Below are 19,730 nucleotides of genomic sequence, written 5' to 3' on the forward strand. Positions count from 1 at the left end.
ATGTACGCCGTAATCAGCCCTTATCCATTTTAGCTTAGTGTGATTCTCATCTCTTCTTCATCTTTCTCTCTCATTAACTCATCTCACCTCCCCCCCACGAAAAAGGGTAGAAAACAGGAGTGTAGATCAACTGCCACTCTCCCCTTATCCTTATATCTTTTAACTTTGTTGCTTCCAATCACGTGCATTATCTCCTTATCTGTTTATCCCACTCGCGCTAATCTTTTTTTTTTTTTTTTTTTTTTTCATTCCTTGCTCCCTGTAAGGCCTTTTGTTGCCTTCATCTGACTCTTGACATCCTCCACTCTCATACGTTCCTTGGCTCAAGGTTTCTCTTTAACTATAGAATAATGATGTTCTGTACAGAGCAGATGAGTGCACAGTAACTACAGTAAGACATACATATTTCCAATAGCTAGTTCTTACAAACAGTATCAAGGTCTCTGGAGACAATTTGTAACTCAAATAGGATTCAGAATATTTATCTCAAGTGGAGCAACATGTGCTGTATTGTCAGAGATTTGAATATGCTATTAAGATTGTTTACAACCAGCACAAGTAGCCTGTTTTGCTACAGCCTTGAACCATATATGTATGCTAGCAGCAGGGCACTTTTTTGTGAAACCTCTAAGAAACTACTGGTGGAATTTGAATGAAATATAATCCTTAGGTACATTTATCCTTCCTTAAAATTAGCATGTTAACATTGTGAGCATGTTGGCATTAGCAGTTAGCTTAAAGTACAGTGTAGCCTGGCAATTCAGCTAGCATGGCTTAAGGTTTAAAATGCTGCTCACAATTTGGCAATTCATGTAATTTCAATGCACTCTTAATTATGTCCAGGACTGAAAAGCACTTTTTCTCCGGCATTCCTTTCTTTTGATCTACTTGGACTAATTTCTCGATGCACAGCATTTCCAGCCTCTTTGTTTTTTCAATCCTTAAGGCTTACTTGACGCGGGATAGCATTCATCATGATTATGCCGCCCCGATAATGAGAAAGAGTGGAATTAATATTCATTTGTCGCTCTCAATCCACTGGGATTCTAAAATGTAAATGAGTGTCCTCTGGTGTGGCACAGTGGCTTATGTGCAATCAAAGCGTGATTCATAGTGAAAGTGCATGGTCCTGCTTTAAAACTTAGATAGTTAGTCAACTCTGTAGCTTGAAGAATTTGGCATTTATTCTTTTTTGAATGTAACCCATTAGTTACTAGTAAGATCTAGAAGTGTAATGATAAAGCGCTGCAGAGAAGGTTCAGCGCGAGAAGCGTTTAGTGCAAAAGGATGTTATTTTCCCTCCATAGCACTTGTGGCCAAGGCGTTTTGCTAATTAAGTGGAAGAGCTTTTTTTGGGCCACAAATGACATTTATTGGCACAACTATGAGGAAAAAAAACCACATATTCGGAATTTGAAATGCATCTAATTATACTGGTGGTTGCTCATGCATTGCAGCTGTTGCTCTCCTGAGCTCAGTAGAATGTTCCACTGGAGGTTTGAAGTTGAAAATAACATCAGGTGTGTATTTGACAACATTTCTTCCTACAACACAGCTCTGACACTCAAATGAATTTAAATGTGTTTCTCATCAGACCAATGATTTGAAATGGGCCCCATCGGACTAAAGACGGGAACAAATATATAGGTTTTGGGATTTTTGAGCTGATGTGCTGAAGGTGACAGTTTCTTCTCGTGGCCTTTAACTTTGCCGTTTATGAATTCCTCTCTGTGGTGCTGTAGCCCGCCAACAGTGTACCCTGGTGCCTCTGTCGATGGTTGTGATAAGTGCTTTCTGCGCTCTGAAGGGTAGCGCGGGAGTCTGAGTGCAATCGAATACAATCAGCAAAATTCATCATAACTTGAATCCTGAAAAGGTTATACACGAAAATCTGCTTTTTGAAAAACAGAAACGCGATCCTACTGTACATGTAATACATTTCGCTTTTTCAATAGCAAACATTTCAGATTTCATGCTGAATTGAATTTGACCTTAACTACTAGTGTTTTTCTTTTGTTTGGTTCCTGGTGCTTTCAAGTGTCGTGGTGGTTCGCGGGTATTAACATCTGCTTTGCTTTGGAGGTTTTTTGTGTTCGACGGACAGGGCGAGCAGGTAAGGACACGGCTCAGGGTTAACAGGCTGAGCTGAATGTGAAAGTCCCCAGAGCCTTTTGAAGTGAGAGCCAGAGAGAAAATATCTAAGAGCGAGAGGTGGAAATTGAAAGAGAAAGAGAGACATGCAGGGCGAATCAGAAATGACCTCTGCGGTTTTGTTGATGACATGAGGCAGAATGAGAGGAGAGACGAGGGAGAAGAACTGAGCAAGACGGAGGATTAAGAAAGCAGCTGGCGAGGATGATCCGGAGGAGAGCCAGAGATGGGGGGTGGGGGCTGAGAGACGGAGGAGAAGGGAAGGAGGTGGAAGAGAGGAGGTGCAAGAGATTGATGAGGGAGAGTGAGAAACTAATTCTCACTTCACTCTGGGCTGGAAGATTAAGGAAGATTATAGAGATAGAGAGAGGGATATAGATGGGGTGATAACTTCTACCACATGCCACAGAAAGATCTTTGAATACCCCCACACAGAGAGGGGGGAGATTAAGAAACAGAGTGAGAGGTACAAACAACAACAACAACATACAGAGTGGATGCTCAGGGAAGAAGAAAACGAGACAAACAGGTTGAGTGACAAGAGGATGGATAGATAAGGACGGGGAAATCAGCCTCAGAGCGATCCTAATAGAAGGGATCCTTGAGTGTATAACTGTCCTTTTTATTAGAAGCCATTGCTAGCAGCGATGTTATCCATGCGATGAGCCCGGGATACACATTCCAGCTTCATCTACATACCTCTCCAGCACTCAAATGCACTGCGACTTCCCATTGGGATTCATTCTCTTGTACTGTGCAAGTCTGTGTGACGGTATCTTTTACATTTTGTTCTTTCCCAAAGAAAGGGGAAGCCTATTTTCCATTCCCTGCCACTGACATCTATTTATTCACTCTCTTGACTGTTGGTGCAATTTTTTTTAACCCAAAATCTAAAGGCTGCCATATATTTTTTATATAGAAAGAGGGAATGAAATGAATGCAAAATATGCACACAGACGTACACGGCGCATTATGCAGACGTGTACGCGCCCACACGCACACCACGATGTCTTTGACGAATATATATACGTCTGCACTTCCGAGCACGCGCCTACTACCACAGAAGTTTCAGTTGGAGGGAAAAAAGGAACGGGAAAAAAGAGAGGAAGAGTGCTGCAGTGGCAGACTCAATCCGTCATGCAGGATTACAGTGTAAGCTTCTCCACGGCCATAGATGTGGTTTTTATGGGAGAAACACAGGGCTTTTCTAAAATGCAGCGGCCCCTGCTATCCCTGCTCCATATTAGAGGCAGAGGGCGGAGGGAGGGTGGAGAGGTCCTCGATGTCTGATGGCTGCTGGCTGCTATCTCCAGCCCAGAAGCAGGACGAAAAAGAGGTTTCCTGGGGACAGGTTAGAGGGCAAACCTGCGCTCTTACCTTGTTGCCCTCTCACGCCGGAGGTGGGATTATTACTGCACCTACGCTGAGGAAGAGGTGACCTTGGAATGCGACAAGAGACACGGTTTATTTTCGATGCTGGGATTGGTAGAAAGTGTCTTTGAAAGGATTTCTCTGCCTATGTGTGTCTTGTAGTGTGTCGATCAGCCCCCTGCGTCTTAAATATCATTTATAGTCCCGGTGCTGGAGCGGAGCCAGAACATCCCAAACATTAAACAGCATGGATGCACCCCGCAGAAAAAAAAAAGAAAATCGCCCTGAAAATACAACACTGCCAAACTTTGATCTCCCTCGCTTCCCTGCAAAACACCACTGAGACAGGCAAACTCAGCTTGGAAATCTTCCTTCAAAATACACCCACAGCCTTGTTGTACTTCTTTGAACTTGCATGGAAGAAGGTCCTTATAAAAACAACGCTGCCACAAATATCTTTGGAAAGCAAAAAAAGAACAGCTTGCCCACGTTTCAGCTTAAAGACCCGCTGCACTGTTGATGCTTAACTGGATAATGGACAACATCTTGCTGCACAAAGCACTCCAATTTAATTTCCACATCCTTATCTGATCCTCAACCAAGTTGGCCCCGCACCCAAACCTGCCAGAGATAGCGACTTAAACATGTCGCAATCTGCTCTGTCTCCTTGAGCCGCTGAAAATAAACAGAACAACAAACTGACCCAAATAGATAGAGACAAAAGCAAAATGAATTTGAGATTGCCGCCGCCTCATTAGAATTACAAAAATATACTGCCATTTATGATGCAGGAGAAGTCCTAGGAGGTATGAAAGTCATACCGGGATGAGGGGGGGAGATGCGTATATGCTAATATAGCTGGGATTTAATAACTTCAACGAGGGGGATTAGAAGTTGTGACAGTATGCTTCCAGGCCCTCTTGTTCACACAACGTTTACCCAGTGCAGCAGAGGTGTGAATACACCTATGGAAGCACAGCACGACATTTGGGATAGACGGTTCTAGCAAAACGCAGATTTGAAATTGGTGTTGAAGAGATGAAGGCAAAACATTTTCTTGTTCCTTTTTATTTTATTTAGTAGAGCAGCGTTTCCAGCAAGAGTGGGCCAGAGGCCTCCTTTGTATTAAATAGGGTTCAAGGGGACTTGAATGAAAGGGCAGGGCGCAGTGAGGTCAGTCGTTTAGTTGGTCGGTTGTTGTGTTGATCAGTAAGTGGATATGTCCATCTAATTATTTGGTCAAAACTCAAAATATAATGACAAGTTATGATAGACAACCATCGAACTCTGCGTAGACATTAATGGTCCCCAGAGGATGAATCAATGACTTTTGATCTTGCATCATCAGTATGGTTAATATGTCCGATTACCAGTATTTTCTTATTCTAGCTTCTAGCTTCTACATTTAACATACTGGTTCCCAGAAGATTTATCCATGACTTTGGGGGTTCCTGACTTTTTGTTATAAAATGAAAAATAATTTTGCCATTTATGGTTCGGAATGAAAATGATGTCAAATGGATTGCCCTAAAATGTTCACCAGACATGCATGTGCCCCACAGGATAAAGCCCAATAACTAAACTGAACTTTCATCCTGCAGAATCAATAGGTCAAAACCTTACACCTCCAAAAGCATCAGCATGCTGGTCATTAAAACATATTGCAATGCTGATGTTAACTTAAACACCACTTTGCATAAAGGGTTTGGTATGCTTGAAACAGACTAGTATAAAGTAGGTGCTGTCAGACCACATTTATTTGAAAAAGTGTTTGTTTCTCTTCTGAATGGCCACCCTTGAAGATGTGGGAAAAGCCTGTCATCAAAGAAGAAGGATGACGCATCCCACTAAGGGCAATAACAATGCCCTCTTTCTCTAAGGCATTCATGGTGTTGTTGTACTTAAGAGTTTAGATAGACGTTGAAATCCTGTCTACTTACTCACCTCTGCACACCTGGCAAATCGCTGCATGATGAGGACGTCCTTGTCTGATTTATGACGTCTGGAAGTAAACAAAAAAAATAGTTGGAAGCAGCCCATCTCAATTCCGATGATGGAAAGTGGACTTTTTTACAAAGACTGATAGCGGACATTTGTGTAAATATGTTTGCAGCTATAAACATCTCAGATGATATAGGTATATAGCAAATACATGTGTATTATTTTAAATAACATAAATCCGTGATACCAGATTTAGAGAGCAACCTTCTCAGGTTCAGAATGATGCCTCTGGTGCTACTTCTAAACTGAACAAACTTCCTTCACCAACAAAATATATACCTGTTTCAGCTCCACCAGGAACAAGTAGAACTGTAGGACCCTAAACCTTGAACACCTGTGGAGAACACATTCAGAGAAAGTTTTCGGCACACAGCAGGGTCTTATATATTCTATCAGACGACCATTAAAAGTGAGTCTGCTCGATCTTGCCTCTTTTCACTCTCCGCCTTCCTGGATGGCAGATAGACATGAAAACGACCCTTGAATCTAAATTGAAGATAATGGTGGAAAATTGAGTGTCATTACTCACTCTTGTTCTTGGCCAATAGCCTTGGTGCTATCCTCCAATGTGCCATATCCGTCATGGCAATTCATCACATAATATCACCAACAACCTTGGGAGTGTTGTGTTTATTCATCTCTGAAAGACCCTCTCCCCCTCCCCCGTGTGCTCTCTACCTGCCACTTGTCCAACCTCTTGAAAGGGAACACTCTTGAAAGGTAAACAGCACAGGTGGGGGGAGAAGGGCGTCATGAATCAAGACAAAAGATCTTCAAGTGTTGTGCAGCAAAGCGCCCTTCCTCTTGAATACAACAATCTGTCTATTTACCTGATCTATGTTGCTTTGTGGCTGATGGAAATGATAGGTGAGCGTGCTCTGAGCCGGAACGTTCTTTTAGTATGGATATTTCTTTGGGAAATCTTTCCCTGTCAGCTTGCATCAATAATTGCGTCTTTTCTTTTTCCTTACGCACACATTTTGATACACATACTATACTATAGACATTGTTATGTTAGTCGGGTCCATGAGCAACTCCCGAGGACTTTTGCTGAAATGCCAGCGAGTGTGTTGGAAAGGATCAGATAGCTTTTTGATGTTGCACATGCAGTCAGGCGGAAGAAGAAGAAGAGAAGCAGGCTTGATAGCCATCAGGTGTAATTTTGGTAACTGCTTTGGCAGCTGATGACTCACCGTTCAGAAAACACAGGCTGAGCACCTGCGCGGAAAGACATTCGCATAAAGCAGACTGGCTGCCGGATACAAAAACATCCCCTGACCTTTGTGCATGAAGATCATTGGAGCTGCTCAGCTCCGTCAACTCCTCAACGGAGAAACTGCACGGGGGCCTATAAGTGGGGAAATGTCGTTGTAGTTCAGTTACATAATGATATTTTTTGGTGGCCATATATTGTAGTCAAAGGCAGGGTCATCCACCGTAAAAAAGGATACCAGATTTAATTTTAGCGCTGGTGTTCATACTGAGTCACATTTGATTATGTATATGTGTATTTTTACATAGCTAAAGCAAAGCATCTTCCCCATTGAGTGGTATTTGTCATTCAAGCGTTCATTAGTTGACAGTGTGTGGTGTTCATGGTTTGTGTACAATAGCCTTTTTATGAAGCCTGTCACTCTCATTAGGATTATATTAGACATGTTTGATTGTTATGACTTGAATTTCAACTGTTCAATCGATGTAGAGAGAGGAATTGGGAATGTGGAAATATGATTCATTTGATTAGAATCAAATTACAAAATACAGATCCTATTAAAAAAAACTGTTGTCAGCAATATCATGACCAATAAACATTAAATAAAGTTTTAGTGCAGCAAAAATCCCTGGCCTCACATTAGCTTGGATGTAAAACAATCCCACGAGTTCCACACAGTGATTTCCAAGCGTTATTAAACTTTATGTAAGGCACTTTCAGCAATTGGTTATAGTTGGGGAAAGATTGATACTTTGGTTTATTACCAAAAGTTAGATAAACGTTAGCAATGACTTGCATCACCACACACATCGTGATAATACACATTTCACCAATACCACGATCTTTCCCCCAAGCTTGACCCCGGGGAAAACGAGAGCACAGGTATCTGATCCTATCTTCAGATTCACTGTGATGAGGTACTGGTATTAAGAGAGAACATGTTGGATTGGTGCATGCCTCGGAGGAATATTAATAAAACCACATCCAATGGTAGAGCTAATCAAAACAGTGCAATGCTGAGATTCACCAGTCTTTTATTAATATTCTCGGTCTTTATCAGTAGAGTTTGTTACGGTGTTCTTTTTGTCTTACACGAAGACCGTCCTCACCCAATAAAGGGTTGTATTATTGCTTTTTATAGATTTCCTCAGGAACAGAGAGTGCTTTTATTGATAGATACAGTGGTGAGTTGTGGAGACAGAGGGGAGGACATTGCCTGAAAGTTTGAACCCGAGTATTCGGCGGCGGACACCTAAGCCTTTTTTTCATGACCCGTTTCATAATTTACTTAATCTTACTACATCACATACGTAATATCCATATGTACTATTTTTACCGGAACCATGATCTTTACCTAAACAAATGATTTCTGTTTCCATTTTATAACGTGTATCTATCGCTGGTACTCTCCAACCGCCATGTATATCATTTTCAAAGGCATGGTCAAACAACGTATTCTGTCATTAGGTTATGAGGACATGTTGCATTATTCCCTCCAAGTATTGCTTTTTTAATTCATCTTTTAGATTAATTTGTTGTCATTTGTGAGATTACTAGTCTTTTTAGGTTTCAATCAGTCCTATTTTCAGCTTAACTGTTTATCATGCTATGGTAATACTGTATGTAAAAAGACAATTTACAAAATTAGGTCATTCTGTGTGTAATATTTATCACTGCATATAACAAATCCTTGGTGCGGTATTAATTTCTGCCTATCTACCATAATGCACACCCTGCTACTTATGCATTATTTATCACTTTAAAAGGCCTGAACGAAGCAGGATTTAGTGGTAAATCACAGGCGCTCAGTGGGTCAGCGCTGTCAATGTTGGTATATCCACACACTGTTAGCCAGCACTTTACCTTACGACCAGACAAATCAGACTGAGAACTACTTGAAGCCGTGCCAAGGCAGTAAAATATGGGCCACAAATGTTGTCCCTGTCGTGACCTACTGGCACGTCTCTTGGCATTGTGATTCCCCGGACTGTCTCCTGTCAAGATTTATTTGATCTTTATGGCACCTCTCACGGTTTATATACTGTAGCCGATTATAAAACAGCCACTTGCATTTGCAGTACACAGTAGAGCTGGAGCCAGTTTCACCAGCTGTTTTGTGCCATTTTGTATGTTTGTACATATTGTACATATTTGTACAATTTTGGGAATAATATGAAATTGGATGGATTAAATGGAATATCCTATTTGTATTTTGTACTTTGACATTTTGATATGCTTAATTGTGCTTTATTTTTCTCATACTGCCTGTGCTGCAGCACCTCTTTTCACCCTCTGTCTGAAACCAGAGCCCAGTCTGCTCTGATTGGTTAGCTGTCCGGCTCTACACACACACAACTGGAAGGAGAAAACCCCAAAAAGCCTAATAAGGTTTCTTGAACAAATAGCTGGTGCAGACAAATCCTGTATCTTATTGGAAAGATGGTTTTACCCAGATTGAACTCTCACATTTGTCCTGTTAGCTGTTTGAAATGCAGTGTTCTTTGTTGCTCTACAAGCCTGTGACTCTTGCATTTTAACGTAACCCTATTGATCTAGCAGAGAGCCAAGCAAATCCAAAGCCCGCTGTCACAGAGTCTTTTTAGTCTTAATCTCACCAATAGGCAAACAGCCACCCATAAGCGGGTTGAATTTCACAGCTCTTACACCATGCGAAACTGTAAATTCCTCCCACTGTCTTTTACTGTAAAAGCCCGCGCTGTCACATTGTTTACCTGCTGTTGTTCCTCCACAAACCTCCGGCCTCTGAGGAATAATCTTACCTCATGTCCATAGGCTGCACTTTCCCAAGGGAGGTTAGCACCTGCTGTCAGTATATCAGCGAGGGGACGACAGAGACAAGGCTGGGGACAGGAAGGTACTCATATGTTTACAGACCAAAGCCCCGTTGCTTTCACCTCCTCACACACTGACAGGTCTGCTTTTATCTGCCAAGGTTCAAGGCAAGGACAGAGCTGCTTTACGGCGCTTTGCACTTAAAACTACCTGCTCGGTCTTCCAAGGAGCACCCGGACCCCCCCTGCTGCCGCCTCAGTACTCCTCCCCTCCTCTTTACACACACCAGCAACCATTCCTCTGGTGTTCCTACCTTTTCTTTTCTGGAGCTCACCTTTGTTGCTCCATGCATAATTCTTTCAGGGTGGGGGTGCCTTTTCTCTCCCCCCCCACTGAGCCTTTTTTCTCTTTGACTTCACTACGTCCAGCGAGGCAGTCCCCAGAGCTTTCTTTAGATGTAAGGGGTAATATAAGGATTTTGTATGTGTGCTGGGGGAAAGTGCAGAGTATTCAGTTTGTCTTCAGAGGGTGGATGAATGTGGCTTTGTCCAGGATTTATTTTGATTTGTTTGCTAAAGTACATAAAAAGATAGTTTTTTTTCCCAAGAATGTTTTGTCAACAGGGCTCGAAGTCACCCAGCATGTGAGTGTTTGTTCGTTGTTTTGGAGAGGGAGAGGGGGGGGGGGTGTAAGTGGGCACGCTGCCGCTCTTTGCCTGGTACAGAGAGAAAAATAAAATAGACAGACAGCAGGGAGGTTACTCCTAATTACAATTTTGGCTCTCGTTAAGTCGGTGACAGCTCACGATCGATGGTGAAGATCTCCCTCCAATACTTACGATTCTTAAGACGATTTGAGTTTAAGGTGCTAGAATCAGTAAGGGGGAGTACAGCAATCAATCAATCTTTCAATCAATCAATCCAATTTTATTTATAAAGCCCAATATCACAAATTATACATTTGTTTCAAGGGGCTTTACAGTTCGTACAGAATACGACACCCAATGTCCTCCCAAAGAAACCGAAAATATTTTAAGAAATCTTCGAGGTATTCCTCTCCCAGGATGGACAGAAGAGCAGTGGGTGTTGTGTGCATACATTCAAAAGATAATACATTTACAAAATAGACAGTCCAAATGTTAGAAAAGATAATGGGTCTAGATCAGGGGTCTGCAACCTTTTTGACCAAAAGAGCCATGTTGCTCCTTTTTCCACCAATTATTTTTGTCTGGAGCCGCTAAACATATTTGACAGCTTGATAGCTTATAAAGTTGTATATATTGTTACATCATAGACAAAAACTACAGTTTTTTGGCATTTATTATTTATTACATTATATAAAACTGTTAACCTCTAATAATAAACAAAGAACTCTTATAAGGAGAATTAAAAAAAATACACAGGCCTACTTTAAAATAAATCCACACAGCACTTGGAAGTCCTCTGCACATTTGAAGAAAATGTGCAGATAATTAAAATGGACCGACTTTGAAATAAATCAAACATATAGCTGCACCCTAAAAATAGTTAGTTGATTGAATTATGACTGAAGATCGTCAGCAGTCTTCCTCTCCCGTGTTGTTCCTCGAATACGTAAAGGCTGCAGCACCTTTGACAACTCCTCTCCACATACCAAACATACCGGTAAGCCAGCATCGTTTGCTGTGAAAGCAGATAACTCTAACCACGCAGAATTAAACCCTCAGTGTTCCTCCGATACTTTTATTTTCTTTGATTTATCCATCGTTCGCTCATCGAGCCGGGGGTCAGGTTATTCACCAGCAAGAAAAGGCGCTGGTGCGGGACCGTAGCAGGATGTGACGCATATTTTAGTTAAAAAAAAAAAGGAAAAGTGTCACAGTATCACCTCAAAATACAAGATACGAAACATCTTCAACCGTGCAACAAAATATAAATACTCCTACAAATATTTTTATTTTATTTCCTTCTTATTTTTGGCTAAACTCAAGGGAGCCAGAGTAGAGGGCTTAAAGAGCCGCATGCGGCTTGAGAGCCGTGGGTTGCCGACCCCTGGTCTAGATATAACGAGAATGAAGATGGATCCAGATGGATGTCAACAATCTTTCCGGTACCACCAGAAGTAGTAAGGTGGACGTCAGGCAGGACAACAGCCACAACTCATGATTAAAGCGTAACCGAGCCAACAGGAAGTGCGCCGGACGTTGATACTAATTTTCCTAGTGACCAAACAGTGGTACTATAACTTCTATGTCAGTCTATGACGTAATTGGCTTGATATCAAAAGGCTCTGGCTACTATTTGGCTTTTAGAGACTCTAGGAACAACAAATAACCCTTCATTCTTGTAACACAATGACTTAGTGGGAAAGTAGGGTATTAGACACTCTTTAAGATAGGATGGTGCCTGACCATTGAGGGCTTTGAAGGCAATCTTCAAGTCATCATTAAAAACTCACCAGTTCACCATGGCCTTTGACCCCTAACCCATCACAGTCCCCCTGCTTCCACTCCTACTGTTGTTTGTTTGTTTGTTCACCATGTAAAGCGGCCTTGGGTCCCTTGAAAGGCGCGATACAAATTTCATCTATTATTATTGTGAGGGAAACTTCTGAAGCAATTGGAAACAGGACTCAGAGAGACACAAGGAGAGCAGGAAGTTTGACGGCCAACACTGACGCTTTATTTGGAACTTCGGCAAATTTTAGATTCCATCCTTTATTTGATATGGAGCCAGTGCCAAGCAGCCAATACAGGAGTAATATGGTATTTTTCTTGTCTATAAAGGAAGACATATTTTGCACCATTTATTCAGGTCACCGAGAAACTTGCTGTAAGTGTGTAGAACTTAGAGAGAAATACAGTACAGTTGGATTCACATGGATTTAAAGTCTTTGAGAGTGCACCACAGCTAGACATTTTCTAAAACTCTAATTAGGAAGAGAGAGCTCCCTGGAGCTACCAACTGTATCACCCCATTATCTCTATTTACTCTACTAGAAAATCATAGTACCACAGTGACGTGCGGTGAGGTTCATGGCTGGTGAGGCACTGACTCACTGAGTCAGATTTACAAATATTATATTTTGACCTTAATCGAAATATTCGGTTATTTTCAAAAGCTTTTTTAGTCTGATGCTTCGATTCATTTTAAACAGACCGTTCAACAAAAGGATACCCAAAATCTAAATATTGGATTGTTCTTTCTTAGTAAGATCCCATTTTCATTAGAAATGTGGTCTTACCTTGACTTGAAGATGAAGTCCATGCTATCCTTCTGGACAACAATCTCTATTACTTTTTTGTAAAAGTCCTCCTTATCTTCCTGTAGTTTCAAAAGTCTAGTTTGTTGTTACGTCTACCGTCTCTGCATAGAATAACAGTAGCAACAAGAACCTGTGGGCTCACGTGCGCCCCCTTCAGTGCGGCAGAGGTTATGGCTGCCTCCCCTGGTGCTTTTTCATTGCCGTTGAGACCAGCGAGCCTAAATATCATATATACGTGAAATAAGTTATTTAGAGACTATGGATGGCGAGGATAAATGTAATAAAGGGATCTACATACATTACATTGGTGACATACAGTGAGATGGTAACAGGCATGCGCTTAGGGCCTGCTTTCCAGCCAGTTTCTGTGGGGTGACGCATTCTGAGGTGAGGCAGATCTCATCTGTGCCTCACCTCACCCCACAGTAACTGGCTTGAGCGCGCTCACAAAATAAGTGCCCGCGCTAAATTAGTGCCCGTGCTCCAGCAAGTTACTGTGGGCTTACGAGAGGCAGAGCACGTGCCTGCCTCACTTGTCATCGCTCCCGTAGCGGAGCTCGGCAAATTTGCTGATTTTGACTAAAAAGCGATTAGAATCATACATAAATCACACTTACAACACAGATCAGTGGAGACATTTTATTATTATTACTATTTCGTTTTTCTTTAGTTGTTTTTCCGTTACATTGGAGTATGACAGGTGAGGCTCTGCCTCCACTGACTGCACGTCGCTGTAGTACCATATGTAAAAGGCTACAGGTGAAATCCACATCCCGGTGCTCGCCAGTTCCACACGGATGAAAACAACCGTTTGTGCTGTAATACATTTTTATAAAACTCTAATGAGGAAATATGAGCTCCCTTGCGCTTCAAACCAGAGCACGTAATTATCTCCACTTACTGCTGCACAGGCTGTTGCAACCAGGGTAATGGCATAACAATAGCTCTCCCCTAAGGTGCCCAGCACAGTGTGAAAGGCTGTGACACGGATCAATACGTTACAGAATGCCTTGACTCCGCTCCGGGTTGAAAATTTGGCTCCTGAAAATTGTGTTGAAAGATAAAAGGATCGAAGAATAAATGTGTTTTCTCCCCCCACCCTCCCCATTAGTTTGGTGCTCCAAAGAAAACCTTACATTGATAAAACGTCACTCCACCGCACTAAAAATGTTTTAAATTTGTGCTCTGCCGGTGCCGGGGCCATGTTGATATTCTGCCCTGCATCCAGGCACCTGCCCCAGGCTTGTTAACAAGGTGCCCGTGGCAATGATTGCCTGGCCATCAAACTCCCGGCTGATAAGTTCCTGTGGGAGGGAGAGGAGCTCTGTCATTGAATTCACCCCCAATCGCCTGCTCATGCTGTACATTGGAGATAACGCCCCGCCAAAACCCAGCCTCACATCGTCTGTATCGGCCTCCGTGTGACGTTTATTATACGACTTAAGTCTGTACATTGCTGCACAGCATGTTGCAGCAAGTCCCCTATATACCGGATATATCCTGTTTGACGAGTTGATTTATATGGGGGTTGTAGCCTGTCATAAAGATGGTGGCCAGCTCGACACCTGTCAGTTCCAATGTAGCAAGGCCGAGGAAGGAGATCGGCTGATTGATTGAAGCGTCAGAGTGCACAGAGGGTGAGGGACACAGTGACAGGTTCGTGATTGACACAGATGAGAGGGAGGAAAAGAGGATAGGAGCAAGCTGCGGTTAGAGGAGAGGATGCTAAAACAATAGCCAGTCTAAGAGCAGGGATAGAGGGAGATTTAGCAAGATAGATATGCCGAGGAGGAGACAGGTGGTGAGTGGGAGAGGTGGGAATGCGGAGGATGGGTGGATAATCCTTTTTTTTTTCTCCGTCGCTGTTCATCAAAAAGCTTTTCCGAGTGGAAGAGAGACAGGGAAAGGAGGTTGAGGAGAATGTGAGAGGGAGAGGAAAAGGGTGAAAAGTATTCCAGGAGGAACATCCCAACTTCAGTCTTGCCCCAGTGAATGTGCTGACAGGGTCTGTCTGCGCCACATTGGAGCAAGTGTCATACACTCTGACAAACCACAACCCGCTGCACAGGACACCATGAAACCGGAACTCTTTAACACATCAACTTGATGAAACATGCACAGTATTTACTATCAGCGTTTCATGTGAGTAATTAATATACAAATGGTAATTTTGCAGATAAAGTATTCCTTTAAACAAGAACATGTGATACTTACATGTGACATGATGAGGATAAATGCAAATTCAGCATAGCACAAGCCAGTCTTTTTCTGAACACAGTAATAATAAAAACAATTTATTGTAATGCAATCTGGCAAATAGCCACATTATTGACTTGTCAGACGCGTAGGCTGATGTTACTGAAATACAACTGAAGTGTGTCCACTCTTATCAGAAAAACAAGCCCGCTGATTGATATCTGCCATTTTGATTTGGCGTAGGAATTCCATTTGAGATTCAAGTGCATACAAGAAATATGAGAGCGTGAGTCAGATCCATGAGAGCCAAGGAAGCTTTTAACATCGCTCAAGGCGCCATGTACAACAAAGTGCATCTGCGTCCACAGCTTGCACGCTTTTATTGGGATGCAAACTGACGAATCAAAGCACAGCATTAATCCAGCTAATGAATCACACATCAAAGTGATAGGGAGCTTGCTGGTCCCTTTTTGCTCTGCAGTCCAAAATCCTTGACAGTTGTTCCCATTAATAGCTTTTCTGATGGTGTTATCCTATCTTTTCCCATGTAGAATAGTAACATGATAACTTTGTCTCTTATCTGAGAGATGTGAGAAAAGACACTCGGGTCATAGAGTGCCACAGTGACCCGGAAGTAAACTCCTTCCGGTTCCTTCGACAAAAACAAATGCGATTTCTCCATAGGATTTTGGAAAATAGCTCGAAATAAGGTCTGTGGTTGACACAAATTGAAGAGACAGATCACGTTTTGTTCAGCCGGATAATATCCACCCTACTTTTATAATTTTTGAATCATAAATCTATCGATAAGATTTAAGTGGATATTATCCGGCTGAACAAAACGTGATCTGTCTCTTCAATGTGTGTCAACCACAGACCTTATTTCGAGCTTTTTTCCAAAATCCTATGGAGAAATTGCATTGTTTTTTGTGGAAGGAACCGGAAGTGGTCAAATGCTAACTTACTTCTGGGTTTTAGGACGCGTCACTGTGGCACTCTATTATGGAGGTATACATGGATGTGTGTTCTGGGCCTAAAAAGCCCTCTGTGCTTGTGAAGATGTGATTGCTGCTTTGTTAAAAGGCTCAGTCCTGCCTGCTCGTCTCCTACCTGTCTACGCTGCTTCACTATTAATTAACGCCGTGCGATGATTAAAGTGTTAACTTAATTATCTTTATCTTTATTCTCAGGGTGTCCAACCCTCCGTGGGAAACTGAAAGAGACGCTTCGCGAGAGGAGTGGGAAGAACATCAGCAGAGAGGGGCTCGGCGAGATAGAGGAGGATATTAGGCGGTGTGAAAATAAAGGGGGAGAAGAGAGTGACTGACACCTGCCCTCCAGCTCAGTGTGAAGGACACAGAATGAAAGAGTGAGAGGAGGGGGATGAAAAGAGGGAAGACAGAGGAGAGAATGAAGACAACCGGAAAACAAGGCCGGCCTAACAGCAAACCTCGCTCAAATTAGGACATCTCGCCCCAAGACAAGATGATTACAAGGAATCTGCTCCTATTGGTTTCCTTATGCCTGTGGGAGGGGCTCGCAGGAAGTGCCTCGGCCAGTAAGATTTTGAGGAGGAGAGGAGTGGGTGGATCGCACTCACTGAAGCTAGGGGAGAGCAGAGATACGGACCAATGGGATGCAAGCGTGGATGCGAATGCAATGCCCGTGGTGACTCTTAGAAACCTGATTAGTCACGAGCAGGCGGGTGACACTGGATCTTACTCTCATTCCAAAATGTTGCTGAATCATGCTGCTTCATCAGTAGCCAACAAGGAGCGACAAGCTTTCAAGCCCAAGCGCGAGGTCGACTCAGTCAATAAAAAAGAAGTAACTCCGCACATATTAGCCTATAGCAAGGAGCTAAACCAAGATGCTAAGAAAGTCAAGAACAACTCAAAGAATGCTGAGACTTCTATAAAAACAGGAAGGTCAGAGAAGACATTTGCAATCCACCACAAGCCGGAGCTACACGCCAATAAAACTAAGTTTAGATCCGGCTCTAGAACCAGGAGCAGACCAGATTTGGCTGTCTACACTACAGGTGTGCCAGGAAAAGGGTTCAGCATAGATTCAAACCGGAAGCTGAACCTCACGGGTAGTTACGGGGTTCTGAAGCTGCTGTCGAAAGAGAACCTAGTTAGGATCGTCAATTCCCAAATGCAGAGCGTTCCCAGCCTGAGCTTTCCGAGCAAGGGCAGCCGGAGCAGGAAGAGAGATTTGATTGACGTTAATCACAGAGAGTTGGAGGCTCAGAAAGTGCCAAGACAAGATATGGTTGTCACTCAGCTCCACACTGGTTTTGATAATCAGACAGCGTTCCCTTATTTAAGCCCAGTCACCACCCCAGATATGAATCGTGAGCAGGGAGCGAACACTCGTGTTAATCCTATAAGTGAAGTCAACCCAGCTTTGAGTAAAGGGCAGGGCAGCAAGGGAATGCAGGGTTCAGACGGTGGCGGTAGCAAGAGCAAACGCCTTGTCCGTTTGCTGTCAACACCCCACAGCGAGGTCAACATCACCCCCGAGAGAGAACTACCAATCAGCCAAACGGAACCACCATTTACATCGACAAAACATCTCCCGCAGTATCTTCCCTCCGAAACAAATGATTCTCCGCCGTCTGTGCTGACGATGCAACCCGAGGGAGAAGGACCGGGGATCGGAGCAGCAGATCCCCACAGAGACCCATTAAAAGAGTCAGTTCTCGCTGCTCAAACAGAGCTCAGCACAGCTCAGTACCCTGCAGATGAAGACAATAAACTTGTCAACAGCAGTCATGTCCTGAGGCTCCACCCGGCTCCCGCATGGAGCCACGATACGGAAGACATGGGGACTCAAGCTGTCGATCCAGAAAACGTGAATGGCCTTGTGTTTGAGGAAGCGGAGGTGGAAGAGGAGGAGCGGGACGACATGGAGGGTCAGGGGCCGCGCTCCCGCAGCAGGAGGAGCTGGATCTGGAACCAGTTCTTTGTGATCGAAGAGTACGCCGGGCCAGAACCTGTGCTCATCGGACGGGTAAGGAAAACTTCATTCATCCTTTACAAGAGCTTTTATCTATTTAATGAGGGTTTTATGAATATTTAAAACACTGTTACAAGTCTCTTACATGGCTTATTTAACCTCCGGCCCTTCTCTCAGGTACACATCTCACACAAGAAGTGCTTAGTATAATTTAACCCCGCAGTCACGCTCCCACTGTTTTTGTGCATTGTTATAAACCTGCAATTGGAATTGATTTACGTTGCTCCAGCATGATGTGGTGCCTTCCAGGTGGCAGTAAAAACGTAAATGAATCAATGGCGTACTGAGGCACAACAAAGGCCACAGATCTCGTTTGCCCAAGGGGCCAGTCATGATCACTACCAATCTGCACCCGCCAATGGAAATTGACATATCCAGGAGAATGAATAGCTTTACTTTTTCTTTCCACCATTGATCCTCACCCCAAGGCAGAAAGCAAGAGTAGTCCGAATGTTCCCTCATTTCCCTGTAGGTCAAACCTGTCACATCTCCTCCCCTTCATGGTCAGAGAGGCTGAAAGGTCCCGCTAATGCTATTTCATTCAGACTGATTTACACTTGGTTTTGACAGGATTTATCATTTCATTCTCCCTCAGCACAACACTCACAGGGCTGTGGTCCTATTGCTCGGCTCTGTCATTTATTAGAATCATCGACTGGGCCTGTTTTACCGCCAGTGCCCGACACACCCTCCCTCCTCTGAACCTGGCGAGCAGATGAGCGTGGAGGAGGTCACGTGCACCGGACAGAAGGTGTCTCGGAGCCCTGCTCTATAATGGCCGCTGCTCTCGGGCCCCTCAGCGTGCGCCAACTGTCTCAGTACCCAGCTGCAGTAGATGAGCTAATTTATATGCCTGGGTGGCCAGTTTGCTGAGCAAATGAATAGTAATGATCCCTGTGCGACTGCTGCAGGCTGTTGGAAGCCACAGTTAGAAGTCGGCGTGTTTGTGTGTGTGCAGGTGCTCAAAGATGCGCCGGCGGTGAAGGGCTTCGGCTCAGCGGGGGGTGTCTGGCACTCCATAGACGAAAAGGGCCTAAATTGCTTTGCGTTTTTTGATCTGAATACCCAGGTGCCCACAGACGGACAGGAGCCCGCAGTGTTATGCACAGCCTCCCTGAGTGCACTGATGATTAGCCAACATTTAATTTGGCTTTTCTTTGCCTTTTCGGTGTGAGTGATGAGGGTCCGAGCTACGAAACATTGTTACTGGCCATGGAGAAAGATGCAAGAGCTAACGGTCCAGCTTACAGATGGCACCGCGTGTAAAGCCATTAGTGCCAATCTGCTGTGTCAAGCAGGTATTTATGCCAGCACATTGTATGGCACTCAAGAAGGGAACACCGCCAGGCCACACACACATGCCCATATGATAGTGCTGACACTTGGAGAGCACCCAGAACGCTATTGTGACTGTGTGTTTGTTTGTGTGTGTGCGCGCCTGAGATGCGTATGATTAGTACCCTACTGTATTAGACAGTGACGGCACACATGCATAATGCTCTTATAGATCTTAATACGCTTATGAATTTTTAATCTCCTGCTCTGCTCCAGTGCATGCCGGTGCTATAGGTAGAGAGATCAATGCTGACACGCTGCCGTGTTTTTCCCTACAAGGGACCTGATTGTGCTTTAATGGAGAGCGCTGTGATGGAGAGCGTGAAGAAATGGACTGTACAGGCCGGAGCAGCTCCACCTGCCAGATCTAACCCTCCAAATTCAGGCTCAATCACTTCCTGCCTGT

General features: G+C 43.6%; 1 protein-coding gene across 1 annotated transcript in view; it reads left to right on the top strand.

Moving 5' to 3' along the window:
• The window catches only part of LOC117489004, a 158,690-nt gene that overhangs the window by 34,536 nt on the left and 104,424 nt on the right, over positions 1-19,730 (top strand). Inside the window, exon 2 of the mRNA XM_034138220.1 lies at positions 16,159-17,983. Coding sequence (XP_033994111.1) covers positions 16,454-17,983 — 1,530 coding nt within the window. The 5' untranslated portion in view covers positions 16,159-16,453. The remainder of the gene's footprint in view (positions 1-16,158; positions 17,984-19,730) is intronic.

Source organism: Trematomus bernacchii, unplaced genomic scaffold (assembly GCF_902827165.1).
Source record: "Trematomus bernacchii unplaced genomic scaffold, fTreBer1.1, whole genome shotgun sequence".
Lineage (NCBI taxonomy): Eukaryota > Metazoa > Chordata > Actinopteri > Perciformes > Nototheniidae > Trematomus > Trematomus bernacchii.